Below are 20,511 nucleotides of genomic sequence, written 5' to 3' on the forward strand. Positions count from 1 at the left end.
TTAGAAATGTGAAATTAATGGAGAATAAAACACATTAACATCAAAAAAAAATGTTGCATCATCTTTGACATGCAAAAGGTGCCAATGGCCTTGGATGCTGGATGCCATGTAATGTCCACAAGAGGGAAGCAGTGTGTGCAAAATGGCAGACATACTTTCAACAATGAGAGCTCTACATACAGTGAGGGGAAAAAAGTATTTCATCCCCTGCTGATTTTGTACGTTTGCCCACTGACAAAGAAATGATCAGTCTATAATTTTAATGGTAGATTTATTTGAACAGTGAGAGATAGAATAACAAAAAAAATATCCAGAAAAACGCATGTCAGAAATGTTATAAAATGATTTGCATTTTAATGAAGGAAATAAGTATTTGACCCCCCTCTCAATCAGAAAGATTTCTGGCTCCCAGGTGTCTTTTAAACAGGTAACGAGCTGAGATTAGGAGCACACTCTTAAAGGGAGTGCTCCTAATCTCAGCTTGTTACCTGTATAAAAGACACCTGTCCACAGAAGCAATCAATCAATCAGATTCCAAACTCTCCACCATGGCCCAGACCAAAGAGCTGTCCAAGGATGTAAGGGACAAGATTGTAGACCTACACAAGGCTGGAATGGGCTACAAGACCATCGCCAAGCAGCTTGGTGAGAAGGTGACAACAGTTGGTGCGATTATTCGCAAATGGAAGAAACACAAAAGAACTGTCAATCTCCCTCGGCCTGGGGCTCCATGCAAGATCTCACCTCGTCAGGAGTCGGACCAGATGTGGGCCCCTCAGGAGTTGGACCAGATGTGGGGCCCCTCAGGAGTCGGACCAGATGGGGGCCCCTCAGGAGTCGGACCAGATGGGGGCCCCTCAGGAGTCGGACCAGATGGGGGCCCCTCAGGAGTCGGACCAGATGGGGCCCCTCAGGAGTCGGACCAGATGGGGGCCCCTCAGGAGTCGGACCAGATGGGCCCAAGTGGCCGAACTGGTCAATTGATACATTTCCAAGTACATAACTACAGAGAACTTTTTTTTTTTTACCATAGCATTTTTGTAAGTTCACACACTCCCAGGAATGTCATACATGATGGATCATTAGCTTCCTACATAAAAAGGTACTAACCTTCTCACCTCTATCGATGGCCAGGCTGGGGGTCTGGCTGGGGGTGGGTGTGGAGTCAGAGACAACAGAGGGGTCAGACTGGAGAAGACAGTTCCTACATTTGAATGAGTGGGGGATGGAGGACCTCAATGCCTCAGGTCTATAGATTATAAACTCAGCAGTGTGAAGGTCCTGGACTGGCTTGGTTACACATGGTCTGCGTTTGTGAGGCATGTTGGACACACTGCCAAATTCTCTAAAACGATGTTGGAGGCAGCTTATGGTAGAGAAATGAACATTAAGTTCTCTGGCAACAGATCTGGTGGGCATTCCTACAGTCAGCAAACCGGCACATTTTAAAAGTGGATTTATTTATTTAATTATTTTTACAAGGTTCACCTGTGCTGTTTAATAAGCTTCTTGATATGCCACACCTGGGAGGTGGATGAATTATCTTGGGAAAGGAGAAATGCTCACTAACAGGGATGTAAAGAAATGTGAGCAAAACATTTGAGAAATTAGCTTCTTGTGTACATGGAACATTTATGGGATCCATTATTTCAGCTGATGCGTTTATATTTTGTTCAGTGTACATTTGCTGCAACACTACGACAACTTCAGTAACACAATAGTAGGGATTAACTGAGCTGGTCTTAGGTCACTGATAAGTCATTGTCTCAACGCAGCCTTGAAATACACACGGACAGTGTTCAGGAGCCAAGATGATTTGAATGGACTCCGTCATTCCTGTAGAGAATTTTCGGTTTCCAAAAGATGGCCAAGTTTTATAGTTAACTTTGCCAACAGAGCTAAAAGCAGTCTAAGTGTGGCGTAAAGCCAGTAGCCTGCTGAATGTTTCACAGCCGTGGCTCAGAGATGTTACAGGGACCGAAATAAATCGGCCTCTTTATGAGATCAGTTACTTGAAGCATAGCTGATTGGTCAAACCAACGTTGGACAGCCCATTCCACAGGTGCTTCCTGTTTAAAGTTTCTGCCTATAGGTGGGAGGAGCAGAATGGAGGCGTGATCTGATTTACCGACGGGAAGGCGTTGTAGTCACCCCAGAAAGGAGAGCTCATGATGCATGTGTAGCACAGGAGACCTGTGGATACCATTCCTCAGATCAACACAGCCAGCTGCTAACCATACCATAACAGTAGCTTTAGGCTAGTTACAGCACAACAAGTTTCTCTGAAGAAAAATGTTGCTTTAGATTTCAAACTTTTCCATGGTGGAGGTTACAATTTTAGAGACACAGAAAATAAATGACTAATCCATTATGGGAAGCTGTAGGGTAGTTCTATTGTTTTTTAATTAAATCATTGTAATAACACATTCATTTGTAAGTAAACAAACAGACAGAGTATAAACATCTGAATGATCGGATCAGGGTGCATCTCAAGAGTAATGGCTTCTCCTCCTCCATCTGCCCTGATATGAACACAGCTGATGGCATCACGGTGGACAACTACCGACTAAGAATTTCCTTTCATGAGGAGAGGAAATGAGGAGGCCACAGACTATGGAGAAAGCCCCACTGTTACATTCCTGTCTGTGTGAAGGCTACTGCTGCGTTGCACCCTAACAGCAAGGCAACCAAAACTCTGCTATAATTTACACACCCACTCTCCTCCACACAAACACATGCCCTAACGCAACCAGGCAAAGTGGTGCTAGTATGTACAGTCTGATAATGTGTGTTATTCCACTCTGTGTGTATGTGCACAGTCTTCTCCTGCGTCCTCCCAGAATCCTGTTCTACTGTGGGTATGCTTCGATCACCATGGCATGGCCCTGAAAACACACACACACAGGTAAGATGACTTTACTGTCCATTACATTGAATTAACTGGAAGCGTGTTTTACCTGTCCGCCCGCAGCGCATGCAGCCACCAGTCCATACTGGCCCCCCTCCTTCTGCAGGCGGTGTGCTACCGTGGTTACCAGACGGCAGCCGGTGGCGCCAAACGGATGGCCGAGAGACAGACTGCCCCCCCACAGGTTAAACTTCTCCATGGCAGGGGCCCCCACCTAAACACACAGTCAGCAGAGTTAGGGAAAGGAACAGGTCCCCATTTCACAGGGTTAGTCGTGACATAACGAACAGGTCCCCATTTCACAGGGTTAGTCGTGACATAACGAACAGGTCCCCATTTCACAGGGTTAGTCGTGACATAACGAACAGGTGCCCATTTCACAGGGTTAGTCGTGACATAACGAACAGGTGCCCATTTCACAGGGTTAGTCGTAACGAACAGGTGCCCATTTCACAGGGTTAGTCGTGACATAACGAACAGGTGCCCATTTCACAGGGTTAGTCGTAACATAACGAACAGGTCCCCATTTCACAGGGTTAGTCGTAACATAACGAACAGGTCCCCATTTCACAGGGTTAGTCGTGACGTAACGAACAGGTGCCCATTTCACAGGGTTAGTCGTGACGTAACGAACAGGTGCCCATTTCACAGGGTTAGTCGTGACGTAACGAACAGGTCCCCATTTCACAGGGTTAGTCGTGACGTAACGAACAGGTCCCCATTTCACAGGGTTAGTCGTGACGTAACGAACAGGTCCCCATTTCACAGGGTTAGTCGTGACGTAACGAACAGGTCCCCATTTCACAGGGTTAGTCGGGACGTAACGAACAGGTCCCCATTTCACAGGGTTAGTCGTGACAATGAACAGGTCACCATTTCACAGGGTTAGTCGTGACATAATGAACAGGTCCCCATTTCACAGGTGTTCTCATCTTTTGAATTTTGGAGGTGGAGGGGACATTCGGCCCCTAACATGCAGAGAAAAGGGTGGAGTGCTTTGTTCCAGTTCCGATCTCTTCTCTTAAAGACACTGGAACTTTGGCAACTAGGCATTTTTTTAACCCTCCCGCTTTGGGCTGGATGTGTCATTATGCATAATCTATGAGCAAAATTACTGTCTCACCTCAATTGGTTTTAAACTAGGGATTTTGTGGCCAACTTCTCTTGAAGCTGTGCAGCTCAATTTTTCCTACATTTTCACCATGTGAGCAAACCCCTTAGCAATTAGAGTTCCAGCCGCCTGCCATTTGAGCGACAGCTAGCAAGATGAAAACACAGCAGAGAGAGAAAGCAATGCCGTGCTGCACAGATATATGTAGTACGTGATTATGAGGATGGTCTTGTTTTGCTGAGTTTAGATAGTTCATATTTTACCTTAGCCTTCCGTCCCATGTAGGTCTGTGCAAACCAGTCTGAATCCAACGCTTTCAGGTTAGCCATAATCTGGCCCTGTTAACACACACACACACACACACACACACACACACACACACACAGCAGTGTTACTATAGATAGAGAGGAAACACTGAGTCCTGTATAGAACAGAACAGTGTTACTATAGATAGAGAGGAAACACTGAGTCCTGTGTAGAACAGAACAGTTTACTCTTCTTCCTCAATATCACACAATCAGTAGGTTGTCAAAACTAAACATCTAAATCTAATCTAATTTAATTTATCACACACACCGAACACAACTGATGCAGACTTAACAGAACTTTAGGTGCAGAGTTCAACAATAAAAATACACAAGAATGGAGGTACAGTTGAAGTGGGAAGTTTACATACACCTCAGCCAAATACATTTAAACTCCGTTTCATTAATCCGTGTAAAAATTCCCTGTCTTAGGTCAGTTAGGATCACCACTTTATTTTAAGAATGTGAAATGTCAGAATAATAGTAGAGAATTATTTATTTCAGCTTTTATTTATTTAATCACATTCCCAGTGAATCAGAAGTTTATATACACTCGATTAGTATTTGGTAGCATTGCCTTTAAATTGTTTAAATTGGGTCAAACGTGTCGGGTAGCCTTCCACAAGCTTCCCACAATAAGTTGGGTGAATTTTGGCCCATTCCTCCTGACAGAGCTGGTGTAACTGAGTCAGGTTTGTAGGCCTCCTTGCTCGCACACACTTTTTCAGTTCTGCTCACACATTTTCTATAGGATTGAGGTCAGGGCTTTGTGATGGCCACTCCAATACCTTGACTTTGTTGTCCTTAAGCCATTTTGCCACAACTGTGGAAGTATGCTTGGGGTCATTGTCCATTTGGAAAACCCATTTGCAACCAAGCTTTAACTTCCTGACTGATGTCTTGAGATGTTGCTTCAATATATCCACATAATTTTCCTCCCTCATGATGCCATCTATTTTCTGAAGTGCACCAGTCCCTCCTGCAGCAAAGTACCCCCACAACATGATGCTGCCTCCCCCGTGCTTCACGGTTGGGATGGTGTTCTTCGGCTTGCAAGCGTCCCCCTTTTTCCTCCAAACATAATGATGGTCATTAGGCCAAACAGTTCTATTTTTGTTCCATCAGACCAGAGGACGTTTCAGACCAGCCGGCAACTCTCAGCATCTGACCGTAAGGCGCTACAGAGGGTAGTGCGAACGGCCCAGTACATCACTGGGGTTGAGGTTCCTGCCATTCAGGACCGGTGCAGTTGCCATACCAAGGGGTGATGCAGCCAGTCAAGATGCTCTCGATGGTGTAGCTGGAGGATCTGAGGGTCCATGCCAAATCTTTAACCTCCTGAGGGAGAAGAGGCGCTGCCATGCGGGGACCATGTCAAGTCCTTAGTGATGTGGACACTGAGGAACCGGAAGGATCTAGAACTTATACTGAGCTCCACAAAGGAGATCCAACATGTAGAATACACACACACACACACACACACACACACGTGACTGAGCAACTCACGGCAAAGGCCTCATGGAACTCGAAGACGTCGATGTCATCCATAGTCAACCCTGCACGTGCCAGAACCTTCGGGGTTCCATATGTGGGCCTGAAGAGGAGAAACAAACTCATGACCTTGTCATTAACCTCCTCTAAGGTTATATAGACTATAGAGCTGCTACAGCTGGGTTAAAGGTCTACTGTAGCTGGGTTAAAGGTCTACTGTAGCTGGGTTAAAGGTCTACTGTAGCTGGGTTAAAGGTCTACTGTAGCTGGGTTAAAGGTCTACTGTAGCTGGGTTAACGGTCTACTGTAGCTGGGTTAAAGGTCTACTGTAGCTGGGTTAAAGGTCTACTGTAGCTGGGTTAAAGGTCTACTGTAGCTGGGTTAACGGTCTACTGTAGCTGGGTTAACGGTCTACTGTAGCTGGGTTAACGGTCTACTGTAGCTGGGTTAACGGTCTACTGTAGCTGGGTTAACGGTCTACTGTAGCTGGGTTAAAGGTCTACTGTAGCTGGGTTAAAGGTCTACTGTAGCTGGGTTAAAGGTCTACTGTAGCTGGGTTAAAGGTCTACTGTAGCTGGGTTAAAGGTCTACTGTAGCTGGGTTAAAGGTCTACTGTATGTCCTCTAAGGTTATATAGACTATAGAGCTGCTATAGCTGGGTTAACGGTCTACTGTAGCAGCTGGGTTAAAGGTCTGCTGTAGCAGCTGGGTTAAAGGTCTGCTGTAGCAGCTGGGTTAAAGGTCTACTGTATGTCCTCTAAGGTTAAATAGACTATAGAGCTGCTATAGCTGGGTTAACGGTCTGCTGTAGCAGCTGGGTTAACGGTCTGCTGTAGCAGCTGGGTTAACGGTCTGCTGTAGCAGCTGGGTTAACGGTCTGCTGTAGCAGCTGGGTTAACGGTCTGCTGTAGCAGCTGGGTTAACGGTCTGCTGTAGCAGCTGGGTTAACGGTCTGCTGTAGCAGCTGGGTTAACGGTCTGCTGTAGCAGCTGGGTTAACGGTCTGCTGTAGCAGCTGGGTTAACGGTCTACTGTTGCAGCTGGGTTAACGGTCTACTGTTGCAGCTGGGTTAACGGTCTACTGTTGCAGCTGGGTTAACGGTCTACTGTAGTAGCTGGGTTAACGGTCTACTGTAGTAGCTGGGTTAACGGTCTACTGTAGTAGCTGGGTTAACGGTCTACTGTAGTAGCTGGGTTAACGGTCTACTGTAGTAGCTGGGTTAACGGTCTACTGTAGTAGCTGGGTTAACGGTCTACCGTAGTAGCTGGGTTAACGGTCTACCGTAGTAGCTGGGTTAACGGTCTACCGTAGCTGGGTTAACGGTCTACCGTAGCTGGGTTAACGGTCTACCGTAGCTGGGTTAAAGGTCTACCGTAGCTGGGTTAAAGGTCTACTGTATGTCCTCTAAGGTTATATAGACTATAGAGCTGCTATAGCTGAGTTAAAGGTCTACTGTATGTCCTCTAAGGTTATATAGACTATAGAGCTGCTATAGCTGAGTTAAAGGTCTACTGTATGGCCGGGTTAAAGGTCTACTGTATGGCCGGGTTACTCACCCAAGCAGCAGCTGGTCTTTGGGGTCCTGAGACACGAACACAAAGTCTCTGTAGAACACACACAGCAGATAAACAACACACGACGACACTGCAGATACTTTTATGTAGTATAGTATAGTATAGTATAAGAGTACTAATACTGTATATCAGTACCTGAGGTAGGCTTTGGGCTTGTATCCCATGGCCAGGGCTTTCTCTTCTGACATGATGAGGACAGCTGATGCACCGTCGGTCTGAGGAACACAATGGAAACTCAGTCATTTGAGGTGTTGAGTAACAGAAAGGAAGAGTTGGCAGCAGTAACACTGCTCTGTGTGTGTGTGTGTGTGTGTGTGTGTACCAGAAAGGAAGAGTTGGCAGCAGTAACAGTGCTGTGTGTGTGTGTGTGTGTGTGTGTGTGTGTGTGTGTACCAGAAAGGAAGAGTTGGCAGCAGTAACAGTGCTGTGTGTGTGTGTGTGTGTGTGTGTGTGTGTGTGTGTGTGTGTGTGTACCAGAAAGGAAGAGTTGGCAGCAGTAACAGTGCTCTGTGTGTGTGTGTGTGTGTGCCAGAAAGGAAGAGTTGGCAGCAGTAACAGGGCGCTGTGTGTGTGTGTGTGTGTACCAGAAAGGAAGAGTTGGCAGCAGTAACAGTGCCATGAGGTTTGATAAAGGCAGGTTTCAGTTTGGCCAGCTGTTCCATGGAGGATGGACGGATGCCGTTGTCCTTGGCGACCATGTCACGACCTACACACACACACAAACACACGTCAATATTTGTGATCATCATAGAATGCTCTGTTTAATGCAGAATTTGCCAAACGTTTTCACTTCGGTCCCCCATTCCATCATTGGGACCCCCCGGTCCCCCATTGGGACCCCCAATTCCATCATTGGACCCCCCCGGTCCCCCATTCCATCATTGGGACTCCCCCCCGGTCCCCCATTCCAATCATTGGGACCCCCCCCCCATTCCATCATTGGGACCCCCGTTCCATCATTGGGACTCCCCCCCCCGTTCCCCCATTCCATCATTGGGACTCCCCCCCGGTCCCCCATTCCATCATTGGGACCCCCCCCATTCCATCATTGGGACCCCCCCCCGTTCCCCCATTCCATCATTGGGACCCCCCCCCCCCCCGTTCCCCCATTCCATCATTGGGACCCCCCCCGTTCCCCCATTCCATCATTGGGACCCCCCCCGTTCCCCCATTCCATCATTGGGACCCCCCATTCCCCCATTCCATCATTGGGACCCCCCCCCGTTCCATCATTGGGACTCCCCCCCCCCGTTCCCCCCATTCCATCATTGGGACTCCCCCCCGGTCCCCCATTCCATCATTGGGACCCCCCCCATTCCATCATTGGGACTCCCCCCCGGTCCCCCATTCCATCATTGGGACCCCCCGTTCCCCCATTCCATCATTGGGAAACACCCCCCCCCACCATGTGCATTTTAACATGCCCCAGTTTGGTAACCACTGGCATGATGGACTAACTAACCCGCTGGTCACTAGTCTAAAACTCAACTAACTAATCCTCTGGTCACTAGTCTCTCCAACACCCTAAAACCACCATGCGTCAACATGGTTACCTGGCACCTTGAAGCTGATGACGTCACTGAGGAGTCCTGCATCCTGGGCCTGTTTGGCGAGTGTGTGTGATCGTAGCGCGAATTCATCCTGCTCCAGCCGAGTCACTCCGAACGCCGCCGCCAGGCGGTCTGCACTGTGACCCATCGTCTCTGCCGTGGAAAACTCTGCTACCGCAGGCAGCTAAACACACACACACACACACATTATATAAAAACACTATACAGGGCCTTCGGGAAGTATTCAAACCCTTGACTTTTTCCACTTTGTTAAGATACAGCCTTAAAAAAAATATATCATTTATAAAAACTACAAAACTGAAATCACATTTCCGTAAGTATTCAGACCCTTTACTCAGTACTTTGTTGAAGCATCTTTGGCAGCGATTACAGCCTGGAATATTCTTGGGTATGACGCTACAAGCTTGGCACACCTGTATTTGGGGAGTTTCTCCCATTCTTCTCTGCAGATCCTCTCAAGCTCTGTCAGGTTGGATGGGGAGCGTTGCTGCACAGGTATTTTCATGTTTCTCCAGAGATGTTCGATCAGATTCAAGTCCGGGCTCTGGCTGGGCCACTCAAGGACATTCAGAGACTTGTCCCGAAGCCACTCCTGCATTGTCTTGGCTGTGTGCTTAGGGTCGTTGTCCTGTTGGAAGGTGAACCTTCACCCCAGTCTGAGGTCCTGAGTGCTCTGGAGCAGGTTTTCATCAAGGATCTCTCTGTACTTTGCTCCGTTCATCTTTCCCTCGATCCTGACTAGTCTCCCAGTTCCTGCCACTTAAAAACATCCCCACAGCATGATGCTGCCACCACCATGCTTCACCGTAGGGATGTTGCCAGGTTTCCTCCAGATGTGACGCTTGGCATTCAGGCCAAAGAGTTAAAACTTAGTTTCATCAGACCATAGAATCTTGGTCCTCATGATCCAAGCAGGCTGTCATGTGCCTTTAACTGAGGAGTGGCTTCTGTCTGGCCACTCTACCATAAAGGCCTGATTGGTGGAGTGCTGCAAAGATGGTTGACCTTCTGGAAGGTTCTCCCATTTCCACAGAGGAACTTTAGAGCTCTGTCAGAGTGACCATCGGGTTCTTGGTCACCTCCCTGAGCCTTGATCCCAAACTTCTTCCATTTAAGACTGATGGAGGCCACTGTGTTCTTGGGGACTTTCAACGCAGCAGACATTTGTGTTACCCTTCCCCAGATCTGTGCCTCAACACAATCCTGTCTCAGAGCTCTACAGACAATTCCTTCAACCTCATGGCTTGGTTTTTGCTCTGATGTTCACTGTCAACTGGGGGACCTTATAAAGACAGGTGTGTGCTTTTCCAAATCATGTTCAAATCAGTTGAATTTACCACAGTTGGACTCCAATCAAGTTGTAGAAACATCTCAAGGATGATCAATGGAAACAGGATGCACTGAAGCTCGAGTCTCATAGCAAACAGTCTGAATACTTACGTAAATAAGAATGTTTTTTTATTTTTAATACATTTACAGAAACGTCTAAACCTGTTCACGCCTTGTTATTATGGGGTATTGTGACATCATGATGGGGTATTGTGACGTCATGATGGGGTATTGTGACGTCAGGATGGGGTATTGTGACGTCAGGATGGGGTATTGTGACGTCAGGATGGGGTATTGTGACGTCATGATGGGGTATTGTGACGTCATGATGGGGTATTGTGTGTAGATCGCTGAGGATTTTTATTTATTTCATCAATTTTAGAATAAGGCTGTAACGTAACAAAATGTGGAGAAAGTCAAGGGGTCTGAATATTTTCCGAATGCACTGCAGAAACACACATATGACAATCACACACACAAATGAATTTCCTGAAGTTGTAAACACGTGATATACATAAGACACACCTCAGGTGTGAGATGAGCCATCCTGATAGAGCCTATAAGGCTGAGGCGTTGTCCGAGGGTCTTCGCTCTGTTCAGAGCCAACATGGTCTTCCTCATCTTCCTGCTGTGACGAATAGGAACGTCCGACATAAACTCCACCCCTCCAGCTACTATGGTATCACATTGGCCTGATGTGATCAGCCCCACACCTACAACACACACACACACACACACAGTTACTATAGTAACACACTGGCCTGCTGTGATCAGCCACACAACACACAGACCGGTACCTGTTGTCATAGCGACGTTGGAGGAGATGCAGGCCATGGTAACGGTGTGAGATGGGATCTTATCAGAGAAGCCTGCTCCCAACGAAGCCTGGAAAACACACACTCACTCAATACATGTGACAGGGAAGGGGGTGGTGTGTGTGTGTGTATAACGTGTGTGTGTGTGTGTGTGTACCTCTCTAGCCACGTTGCTGGTCTTGACCTCCTGGATGACGGTTCCATAGATGATGTAATCTACTGCATCCTTAGGGAGACTGGTTTTATGCAGCAGACCCCTACAGACACCCCAGTGAGAATGTGTGTATTAAGAGATGTCATTTATTAGGATCCCCATTAGCGACAGCTAGTCTTACCGGGGTCCAACGACTAACAGAAAGAAAACATTACATCCATTTTATTTTTTATGTTAAGCATCTATCAATTACACATACATGTCAGTACATACACAGAACAAGCAGGTCACATGGGGGTTAGGGATAGATGTGTTGTGAGATGGTGTGTATAAAACAGAGATGACTTACTGTAGCGCTGCTCTGGCAAGGTCATGGGGCATCAGATCAGCATATCTGGAAACACACACATTTTGAACACACAGACACATTTCTCAACCGCTCCCGCCCCCAAACCTACGCCGCTCCCCGCCCCCAAACCTACGCCGCTCCCAGCCCCTACGAGCCCCAAACCTACGCCGCTCCCAGCCCCAAACCTACGCCGCTCCCAGCCCCAAACCTACGCTCTCGCCCCCAGCCCCAAACCTACGCTCTCGCCCCCAGCCCCAAACCTACGCTCTCGCCCCCAGCCCCAAACCTACGCTCTCGCCCCCAGCCCCAAACCTACGCTCTCGCCCCCCAAACCTACGCTCTCGCCCCCCAAACCTACGCTCTCGCCCCCCAAACCTACGCTCTCGCCCCCCAAACCTACGCTCTCGCCCCCCAAACCTACGCTCTCGCCCCCCAAACCTACGCTCTCGCCCCCCAAACCTACGCTCTCGCCCCCCAAACCTACGCTCTCGCCCCCCAAACCTACGCTCTCGCCCCCCCAAACCTACGCCGCTCCCAGCCCCAAACCTACGCCGCTCCCAGCCCCAAACCTACGCCGCTCCCAGCCCCAAACCTACGCCGCTCCCAGCCCCCAAACCTACGCCGCTCCCAGCCCCCAAACCTACGCCGCTCCCAGCCCCCAAAACCTACGCTCCCAGCCCCCCAAACCTACCCTCCCGCCCCCCAAACCTACCCTCCCAGCCCCTATGCTCCCGCCCCCCAAACCTACGCTCCCCGCCCCCCCCAAACCTACGCCGCTCCCAGCCCCAAACCTACGCTCCCGCCCCCCAAACCTACGCTCCGCCCCCCAAACCTACGCCGCTCGCCCCCCAAACCTACGCCGATCCGCCCCCCCAAACCTACGCCGCTCCCGCCCCCCAAACCTACGCCGCTCCCGCCCCCCCAAACCTACGCCGCTCCCGCCCCCCAAACCTACGCCGCTCCCGCCCCCCAAACCTACGCCGCTCCCGCACCCCCAACCTCCGCCGCTCCCAGCCCCCCAAACCTACGCCGCTCCCAGCCCCCCAAACCTACGCCGCTCCCGCCCCCCCCAACCTACGCCGCTCCCAGCCCCCCAAACCTACGCCGCTCCCGCCCCCCAAACCTACGCCGCTCCCGCCCCCCAAACCTACGCCGCTCCCGCCCCCCCCAAACCTACGCCGCTCCCGCCCCCAAACCTACGCCGCTCCCGCCCCCCAAACCTACGCCTCCCAGCCCCCCAAACCTACGCTCCCAGCCCCCCAAACCTACGCTCCCAGCCCCCCAAACCTACGCTCCCAGCCCCCCAAACCTACGCTCCCAGCCCCCCAAACCTACGCTCCCAGCCCCCCAAACCTACGCTCCCAGCCCCCCAAACCTACGCTCCCAGCCCCCCCAAACCTACGCTCCCGCCCCCCAAACCTACGCCGCTCCCAGCCCCCCAAACCTACGCCGCTCCCAGCCCCCCAAACCTACGCCGCTCCCAGCCCCCCAAACCTACGCCGCTCCCAGCCCCCCAAACCTACGCCGCTCCCAGCCCCCAAACCTACGCCGCTCCCGCCCCCAAACCTACGCTCCCGCCCCCCAAACCTACGCTCCCGCCCCCCAAACCTACGCTCCCGCCCCCCAAACCTACGCCGCTCCCAGCCCCCAAACCTACGCCGCTCCCAGCCCCAAACCTACGCCGCTCCCAGCCCCCCAAACCTACGCCGCTCCCAGCCCCACAAACCTACGCCGCTCCCAGCCCCTACGCTCCCGCCCCCCAAACCTACGCCGCTCCCGCCCCCCAAACCTACGCCGCTCCCGCCCCCCAAACCTACGCCGCTCCCGCCCCCCAAAAATACGCCGCTCCCGCCCCCCAAACCTACGCCGCTCCCGCCCCCCAAACCTACGCCGCTCCCGCCCCCCAAACCTACGCCGCTCCCGCCCCCCAAACCTACGCCGCTCCCGCCCCCCAAACCTACGCCGCTCCCGCCCCCCAAACCTACGCCGCTCCCCGCCCCCCAAACCTACGCCGCTCCCCGCCCCCCAAACCTACGCCGCTCCCCGCCCCCCCAAACCTACGCCGCTCCCAGCCCCCCAAACCTACGCCGCTCCCAGCCCCCCAAACCTACGCCGCTCCCAGCCCCCCAAACCTACGCCGCTCCCAGCCCCAAACCTACGCTCCCCGCCCCCCAAACCTACGCAGCTCCCAGCCCCCCAAACCTACGCTCCCCGCCCCCAAACCTACGCCGCTCCCAGCCCCCCAAACCTACGCTCCCGCCCCCAAACCTACGCTCCCGCCCCCAAACCTACGCTCCCGCCCCCAAACCTACGCTCCCGCCCCCAAACCTACGCTCCCGCCCCCCCAAACCTACGCCGCTCCCAGCCCCCCAAACCTACGCCGCTCCCAGCCCCAAACCTACGCCGCTCCCAGCCCCAAACCTACGCCGCTCCCAGCCCCAAACCTACGCCGCTCCCAGCCCCAAACCTAGCTCCCAGCCCCAAACCTACGCCGCTCCCAGCCCCAAACCTACGCCGCTCCCGCCCCCCAAACCTACGCTCCCGCCCCCCAAACCTACGCTCCCGCCCCCCAACCTACGCTCCCGCCCCCCAAACCTACGCTCCCGCCCCCCAAACCTACGCTCCCGCCCCCCAAACCTACGCTCCCGCCCCCCAAACCTACGCCGCTCCCAGCCCCCCAAACCTACGCTCCCGCCCCCAGCCCCCCAGACCTACGCCCCCGCCCCCAAACCTACGCTCCCAGCCCCAAACCTACGCTCCCAGCCCCTACGCTCCCGCCCCCCAAACCTACGCCGCTCCCAGCCCCCCAAACCTACGCCGCTCCCAGCCCCCCCAAACCTACGCCGCTCCCGCCCCCCAAACCTACGCCGCTCCCGCCCCCCAAACCTACGCCGCTCCCGCCCCCCAAACCTACGCCGCTCCCGCCCCCCAAACCTACGCCGCTCCCGCCCCCCAAACCTACGCCGCTCCCGCCCCCCAAACCTACGCTCCCAGCCCCCCAAACCTACGCTCCCAGCCCCCCAAACCTACGCTCCCAGCCCCCCAAACCTACGCTCCCAGCCCCCCAAACCTACGCTCCCAGCCCCCCCAAACCTACGCTCCCAGCCCCCCCAAACCTACGCTCCCAGCCCCCCAAACCTACGCTCCCGCCCCCCAAACCTACGCCGCTCCCAGCCCCCCAAACCTACGCCGCTCCCAGCCCCCCAAACCTACGCCGCTCCCAGCCCCCCCAAACCTACGCCGCTCCCAGCCCCCCAACCTACGCCGCTCCCAGCCCCAAACCTACGCTCCCGCCCCCCAAACCTACGCTCCCGCCCCCCCAAACCTACGCTCCCGCCCCCCAAAACCTACGCCGCTCCCAGCCCCAAACCTACGCCGCTCCCAGCCCCAAACCTACGCCGCTCCCAGCCCCCCCAAACCTACGCCGCTCCCAGCCCCACAAACCTACGCCGCTCCCAGCCCCTACGCTCCCGCCCCCCAAACCTACGCCGCTCCCGCCCCCCAAACCTACGCCGCTCCCGCCCCCCAAACCTACGCCGCTCCCGCCCCCCCAAAAATACGCCGCTCCCGCCCCCCAAACCTACGCCGCTCCCGCCCCCCAAACCTACGCCGCTCCCGCCCCCCCAACCTACGCCGCTCCCGCCCCCCAAACCTACGCCGCTCCCGCCCCCAAACCTACGCCGCTCCGCCCCCCAACCTACGCCGCTCCCCGCCCCCCAAACCTACGCCGCTCCCCGCCCCCCAAACCTACGCCGCTCCCCGCCCCCCAAACCTACGCCGCTCCCCGCCCCCCCAAACCTACGCCGCTCCCAGCCCCCCAAACCTACGCCGCTCCCAGCCCCCCAAACCTACGCCGCTCCCAGCCCCCCAAACCTACGCCGCTCCCAGCCCCAAACCTACGCTCCCCGCCCCCAAACCTACGCAGCTCCCAGCCCCCCAAACCTACGCTCCCCGCCCCCAAACCTACGCCGCTCCCAGCCCCCCAAACCTACGCTCCCGCCCCCAAACCTACGCTCCCGCCCCCAAACCTACGCTCCCGCCCCCAAACCTACGCTCCCGCCCCCAAACCTACGCTCCCGCCCCCCCAAACCTACGCCGCTCCCAGCCCCCCCAAACCTACGCCGCTCCCAGCCCCAAACCTACGCCGCTCCCAGCCCCAAACCTACGCCGCTCCCAGCCCCAAACCTACGCCGCTCCCAGCCCCAAACCTACGCCGCTCCCAGCCCCAAACCTACGCCGCTCCCAGCCCCAAACCTACGCCGCTCCCAGCCCCAAACCTACGCCGCTCCCAGCCCCAAACCTACGCCGCTCCCAGCCCCAAACCTACGCCGCTCCCAGCCCCAAACCTACGCCGCTCCCGCCCCCCAAACCTACGCTCCCGCCCCCCAAACCTACGCTCCCGCCCCCCAAACCTACGCTCCCGCCCCCCAAACCTACGCTCCCGCCCCCCAAACCTACGCTCCCGCCCCCCAAACCTACGCCGCTCCCAGCCCCCCAAACCTACGCTCCCGCCCCCAGCCCCCCAGACCTACGCTCCCGCCCCCAAACCTACGCTCCCAGCCCCAAACCTACGCTCCCAGCCCCTACGCTCCCGCCCCCCAAACCTACCCTCCCGCCCCCCAAACCTACGCCGCTCCCTACGCTCCCGCCCCCAAACCTACGCCGCTCCCAGCCCCCCAACCCCACGCCGCTCCCAGCCCCCCAACCCCACGCCGCTCCCAGCCCCCCAACCCCAACCTACGCTCCCAGCCCCCCAACCCCAACCTACGCTCCCAGCCCCCCAACCCCAACCTACGCTCCCAGCCCCCCAACCCCAACCTACGCTCCCAGCCCCCCAACCCCAACCTACGCTCCCAGCCCCCAACCTACGCTCCCAGCCCCCAACCTACGCTCCCAGCCCCCAACCTACGCTCACAGCCCCCAACCTACGCTCCCAGCCCCCAACCTACGCTCCCAGCCCCCAACCTACGCTCCCAGCCCCCAACCTACGCTCCCAGCCCCAAACCTACGCTCCCAGCCCCAAACCTACGCTCCCAGCCCCAAACCTACGCTCCCAGCCCCAAACCTATGCTCCCAGCCCCAAACCTATGCTCCCAGCCCCCAAACCTACGCTCCCAGCCTTACGTGGTTCCTGAGAGGAGGAAAGGTGTCCTGACTCCTTCCACCAGAACTACGTTCTTCACTCCGGGTTTAGCCAATGTCTTCTTACTCTTAGTCTGGACTGGACACACACACACAGAGACAAAGAAAATATAGTAGACGGTGTGTGACATCACGAGCTCAGGGCAGCGATCTCAAAGTGTGTGTGTAGACTCTTACCCTGGGCATGGAGCTGGACTGATGTACTGAGGGAGCGGGTCGCTGTAGAGAAACAGTCAGAGTGAGTGACAAGGGCTGACCCCATTTTGCCTATTTTTGGGGTAAAAAATGGCATATTTAAATTATGGCACACGATTCACGCCTGTCTGAGAGGACTAATCCATTGAAGGCCACAGGGAAGGCACACTAGTAGTAACCTACATTTACCGTTAATTACTATCACTTATCTACAATGTTTCTTTGGTTACAGCCATTTCTGTTAATGCATTCAATATATCATTCCAGTCTTAACGTTGTCATCGTAGGAGTGGACACGTCGTTTAGAGGGCACAACCTAGGCTACACCTGAGAAACAGGTTTCGGTTCATTCACCAGTTGTCATTTTATTCATTGTCTCGTTTGGAGCGCTCCCGTCAATCTTACGGACACGCACCTGATCAGGCATAGAAGTAGTCCTAGTCTAACTGGCTTGAGCGAAAATGTAGGCCTGGCCTCGTTGGACTAAGGTCTAACGCATGGGTCTCAAGCTCATTCCACAGAGGGTTTAGTGTCTGCTGGTTTTCCCCTTTCAATTAGTGACCTATGCAGCTAGCTAGTTTAGCCTACTCAAACACCTGGTTCAAACAGAGACGGATGCTACGTTAGCTGTCTATGGCTATCCAACACTGGAACTCTTTCAAGTCACGGTAAGCTTTTGGTTTTATTAATTTACTGCCATCGGGGCCCGCCGGTGTAACTGCTTACTGTACTGCACGATTGCAGCGGGTTTACTAACACGTTGGAGTAGCTACACTATATATACAAAAGTATGTGGTCACCCCTTCAAATTAGTGGATTCAGCTATTTCAACCACAGGTGTATAAAATCGAGCACACAGCCATACAACCTCCATAAACAAACACTGGCAGTAGAACGGCCTTACTGAAGAGCTCAGTGACTTTCAACATGGCACCGTCATAGGATGCCACCTTTCCAACAGGTCAGATTGTCATCAAATTACTGCCCTGCTAAAGCTTTCCCGGTCAACTGTAAGTGCTGTAATTATGAAGAAGTGGAAACGTCTACGAGCAACAACGGCTCAGCAGCGAAGCAACAGGACACACAAGGTCATAGAACAGGACCACCAAGTGCTGAAGCACTTAGCGTGTCCTCGGTTGCAACACTCACTACCGAGTTTCAAACTGCCTCTGGAAGCAACGTCAGCAGAAAAACTGTCCGTCGGGAGCTTCATGAGACGGGTTTCCATGGCAGAGCAGCCGCACACAAGCCTCAGATCATCATGCGCAATGCCAAGAGTCGGTTGGAGTGGTGTAAAGCTCACCGCCATTGGACTCTGGAGCAGTGGAAACACTTTCTTTGGAGTGATGAATCACGCTTCACCATCTGGCAGTACGACGGACGGTTTTGGCGGATGCCAGGAGAACGCTACCTGTCCGAATGCATAGTGCCAACTGTAAAGTTTGGTGGAGGAGGAATAATGGTCTGGAGCTGTTTTTCATGGTTCGGGCCCCTTAGTTCCAGTGAAGGGAAATCTTAACGCTACAGGATACAATTACATTCTAGAAGACTCTGTGCTTCAATCTTTGTGGCAACAGTTTGGGGAAGGCCTTATCCTGTTTCAGCATGACAATGCCATCGTGAACAAAGCGAGGTCAATACAGAAATGGTTTGTCGAGATGGGCGTGGAAGAACTTGACTGGCCTGCACAGAGCCCTGACCTCAAACCCATTGAACACCTTTGGGATAAATTGGAACGCCGACTGTGAGCCAGGCCTAATCGCCCAACATCAGTGCCCAACCTCACTAATGCTCGTGGCTGAATGGAAGCAAGTCCCTGCAGCAATGTTCCAACATCTAGTGGAAAGCCTTCCCAGAAGAGCAGAGGCTGTTATAGCAGTAAAATGGAGGACCAACTCAATATTAATACCCATGAGCAGGTGTTCACATACACTACATGACCAAAAGTATGTTGTCTGTATTACATATTAGTGTTATGTAACACTGTAAATTATAGGAATTTGTGGTTTTGGGTGGATTTTTCCTTCACATTTAGTTTTGGCATCTTTTACTTTCGGTTTTGTATTCCAGCTTCAAACACAATATTTTTGGTTATGTAAAATATATTTCATAGCAGTTTAAATGGTACAATCCTTCCCTACACTATACTTGCTTGTTTTGTCACAAACAGAAACTAGGCAAAGCTTTAAAATTTTTGCAACCAGGAAATGGAGGCACGATTTCTACATAGCGCATATTTAACAACCCACCCTAGCTTGAATCTGTCACATATGGACGTGCTTACAGCAGGTGTGCTGTTTAGAATTATCTTGTTTTCACACGAATTGCATTAATGCATATAGGTCCGGTAAATGTCTCAAAAGTCTGATCAATTCAAATGCCGCCGGCCACTTGTCTGAAACCCTGTTTGGTGTGTGTGTGTCTCACCATACTGTACAACCCAGGCAGGGTTGACTGGGGGACAGCACCGTAGAGAGTTCATCAACATGGACGCCATTTTATCTGTCAACACAAAACAATGTGCTCCATATCAACAGAGTAGGAAGTGCAGTAATCCTGTATTTTCGCCCTACAGCTGCCATAAAACACGAGGAGTTGAAAATACCCTGAATGTGACGCAGTAGCCCCTCTACTGAGACTGGCGCATGTTGCGGTTAAAGCTACTTCCTAACTGTAGTTTCTATAATGTGATGATGATTTACTGTGTGTTATAGATATGGAGATTATGATGACAGAGAGATTACCACTGAAGTATAGGATTTAACCTACTAGACTTTACAACCAGCCCCACCCCCAACCCAGCGGTGACCCTTCACCCAGATCCCCGTCCAGAGAATGACAAGGGCAGAGAGACTCTCTCTAACCCTGTGCACACCAACGCTAGCGGGACTAAATTCATTCACAGCCACCCAACATCACATTAAAAAACACACAACATACATATTACGGCTAATTAGCTGTCTTGCAGAATAATTAGCTAGCTGGCAGGCTAATTAGCTAGCTGGCAGGCTAATTAATGGCAGGCTAGCTGGCAGGCTAATTAGCTAGCAAGTATACATTCCGTAGCTAGACAGTTAAACGACTCTTGCCAGTTTCTGGCAGCATGTGGCTGGGTAAACATTGTCAGTACCTGTAGTTAAATGTATCCCAATGTTGCTTTAAAGTTGATTAGTACAACTAACGCTGTTTACCTGTAACTTAACTCTGTGTCCCGGCACAGCTCTCCTGTCGCTATGTCTCTCTGGCGTCTGCTCCTGAACCGGAAGCTCACAACAAAACCGCTCGTCTTCTCAGGACCCTGAAAGGGTTTGGGCTGTCCTAAGAAAAGCCCAATTTAAAGTGTAGAAAACTACTATTTTAGGTATGAAACCTATTTTTACCTTCACTGGACATAACATCATCAAATCTAACGAATGATTTACAATTTTTTTTTACTTTTGATTAATTCAACGAAAATATATGAATATATTTCTTAACGGCGCTCTTTCGTCTCTTCTCTGATTGTAAACGGGTCCCTCTGACAGACTGGGTTTCAGAAGCTGTAACACAGTGGATTTCGTTTTGGAC

General features: G+C 52.6%; 1 protein-coding gene across 2 annotated transcripts; it reads right to left on the minus strand.

The window, feature by feature from the left end:
* Positions 1-2,383: 2,383 nt before the first annotated feature.
* hadhb (hydroxyacyl-CoA dehydrogenase trifunctional multienzyme complex subunit beta) lies at positions 2,384-20,226 on the minus strand. 2 transcript variants are annotated; one of them, XM_029774392.1, is made up of 16 exons: positions 20,136-20,226; positions 19,372-19,446; positions 16,927-16,968; positions 16,732-16,828; positions 11,608-11,652; positions 11,262-11,361; positions 11,087-11,174; positions 10,815-11,002; positions 8,943-9,123; positions 7,974-8,095; positions 7,525-7,604; positions 7,372-7,419; positions 5,831-5,918; positions 4,283-4,357; positions 2,958-3,122; positions 2,384-2,885 (listed from the first exon to the last, which is right to left on the minus strand). In XM_029774392.1, exons 2-16 carry the CDS (start codon positions 19,439-19,441, stop codon positions 2,850-2,852), a joined length of 1,425 nt encoding a protein of 474 aa, XP_029630252.1. In that variant the 5' UTR covers positions 19,442-19,446; positions 20,136-20,226; the 3' UTR covers positions 2,384-2,849. The 2 variants fall into 2 exon arrangements, with proteins under 2 accessions (XP_029630252.1, XP_029630333.1); XM_029774473.1 differs by having other exon boundaries at positions 20,075-20,176.
* Positions 20,227-20,511: the final 285 nt, after the last annotated feature.

This window comes from Salmo trutta, chromosome 1 (genome assembly GCF_901001165.1).
Source record: "Salmo trutta chromosome 1, fSalTru1.1, whole genome shotgun sequence".
NCBI classification, from domain to species: domain Eukaryota; kingdom Metazoa; phylum Chordata; class Actinopteri; order Salmoniformes; family Salmonidae; genus Salmo; species Salmo trutta.

Excerpts from the sequence above, each read along its gene's own strand:
- hadhb (XM_029774392.1), bottom strand. The coding sequence starts at position 19,441 with ATGGCGTCCATGTTGATGAACTCTCTACGGTGCTGTCCCCCAGTCAAC. Across the intron at positions 7,605-7,973 it reads CTGCCAACTCTTCCTTTCTG|ACCGACGGTGCATCAGCTGT; the intron begins GTACACACACAC and ends TGTGTTCCTCAG. Across the intron at positions 7,420-7,524 it reads AAGCCCAAAGCCTACCTCAG|AGACTTTGTGTTCGTGTCTC; the intron begins GTACTGATATAC and ends TGTGTTCTACAG.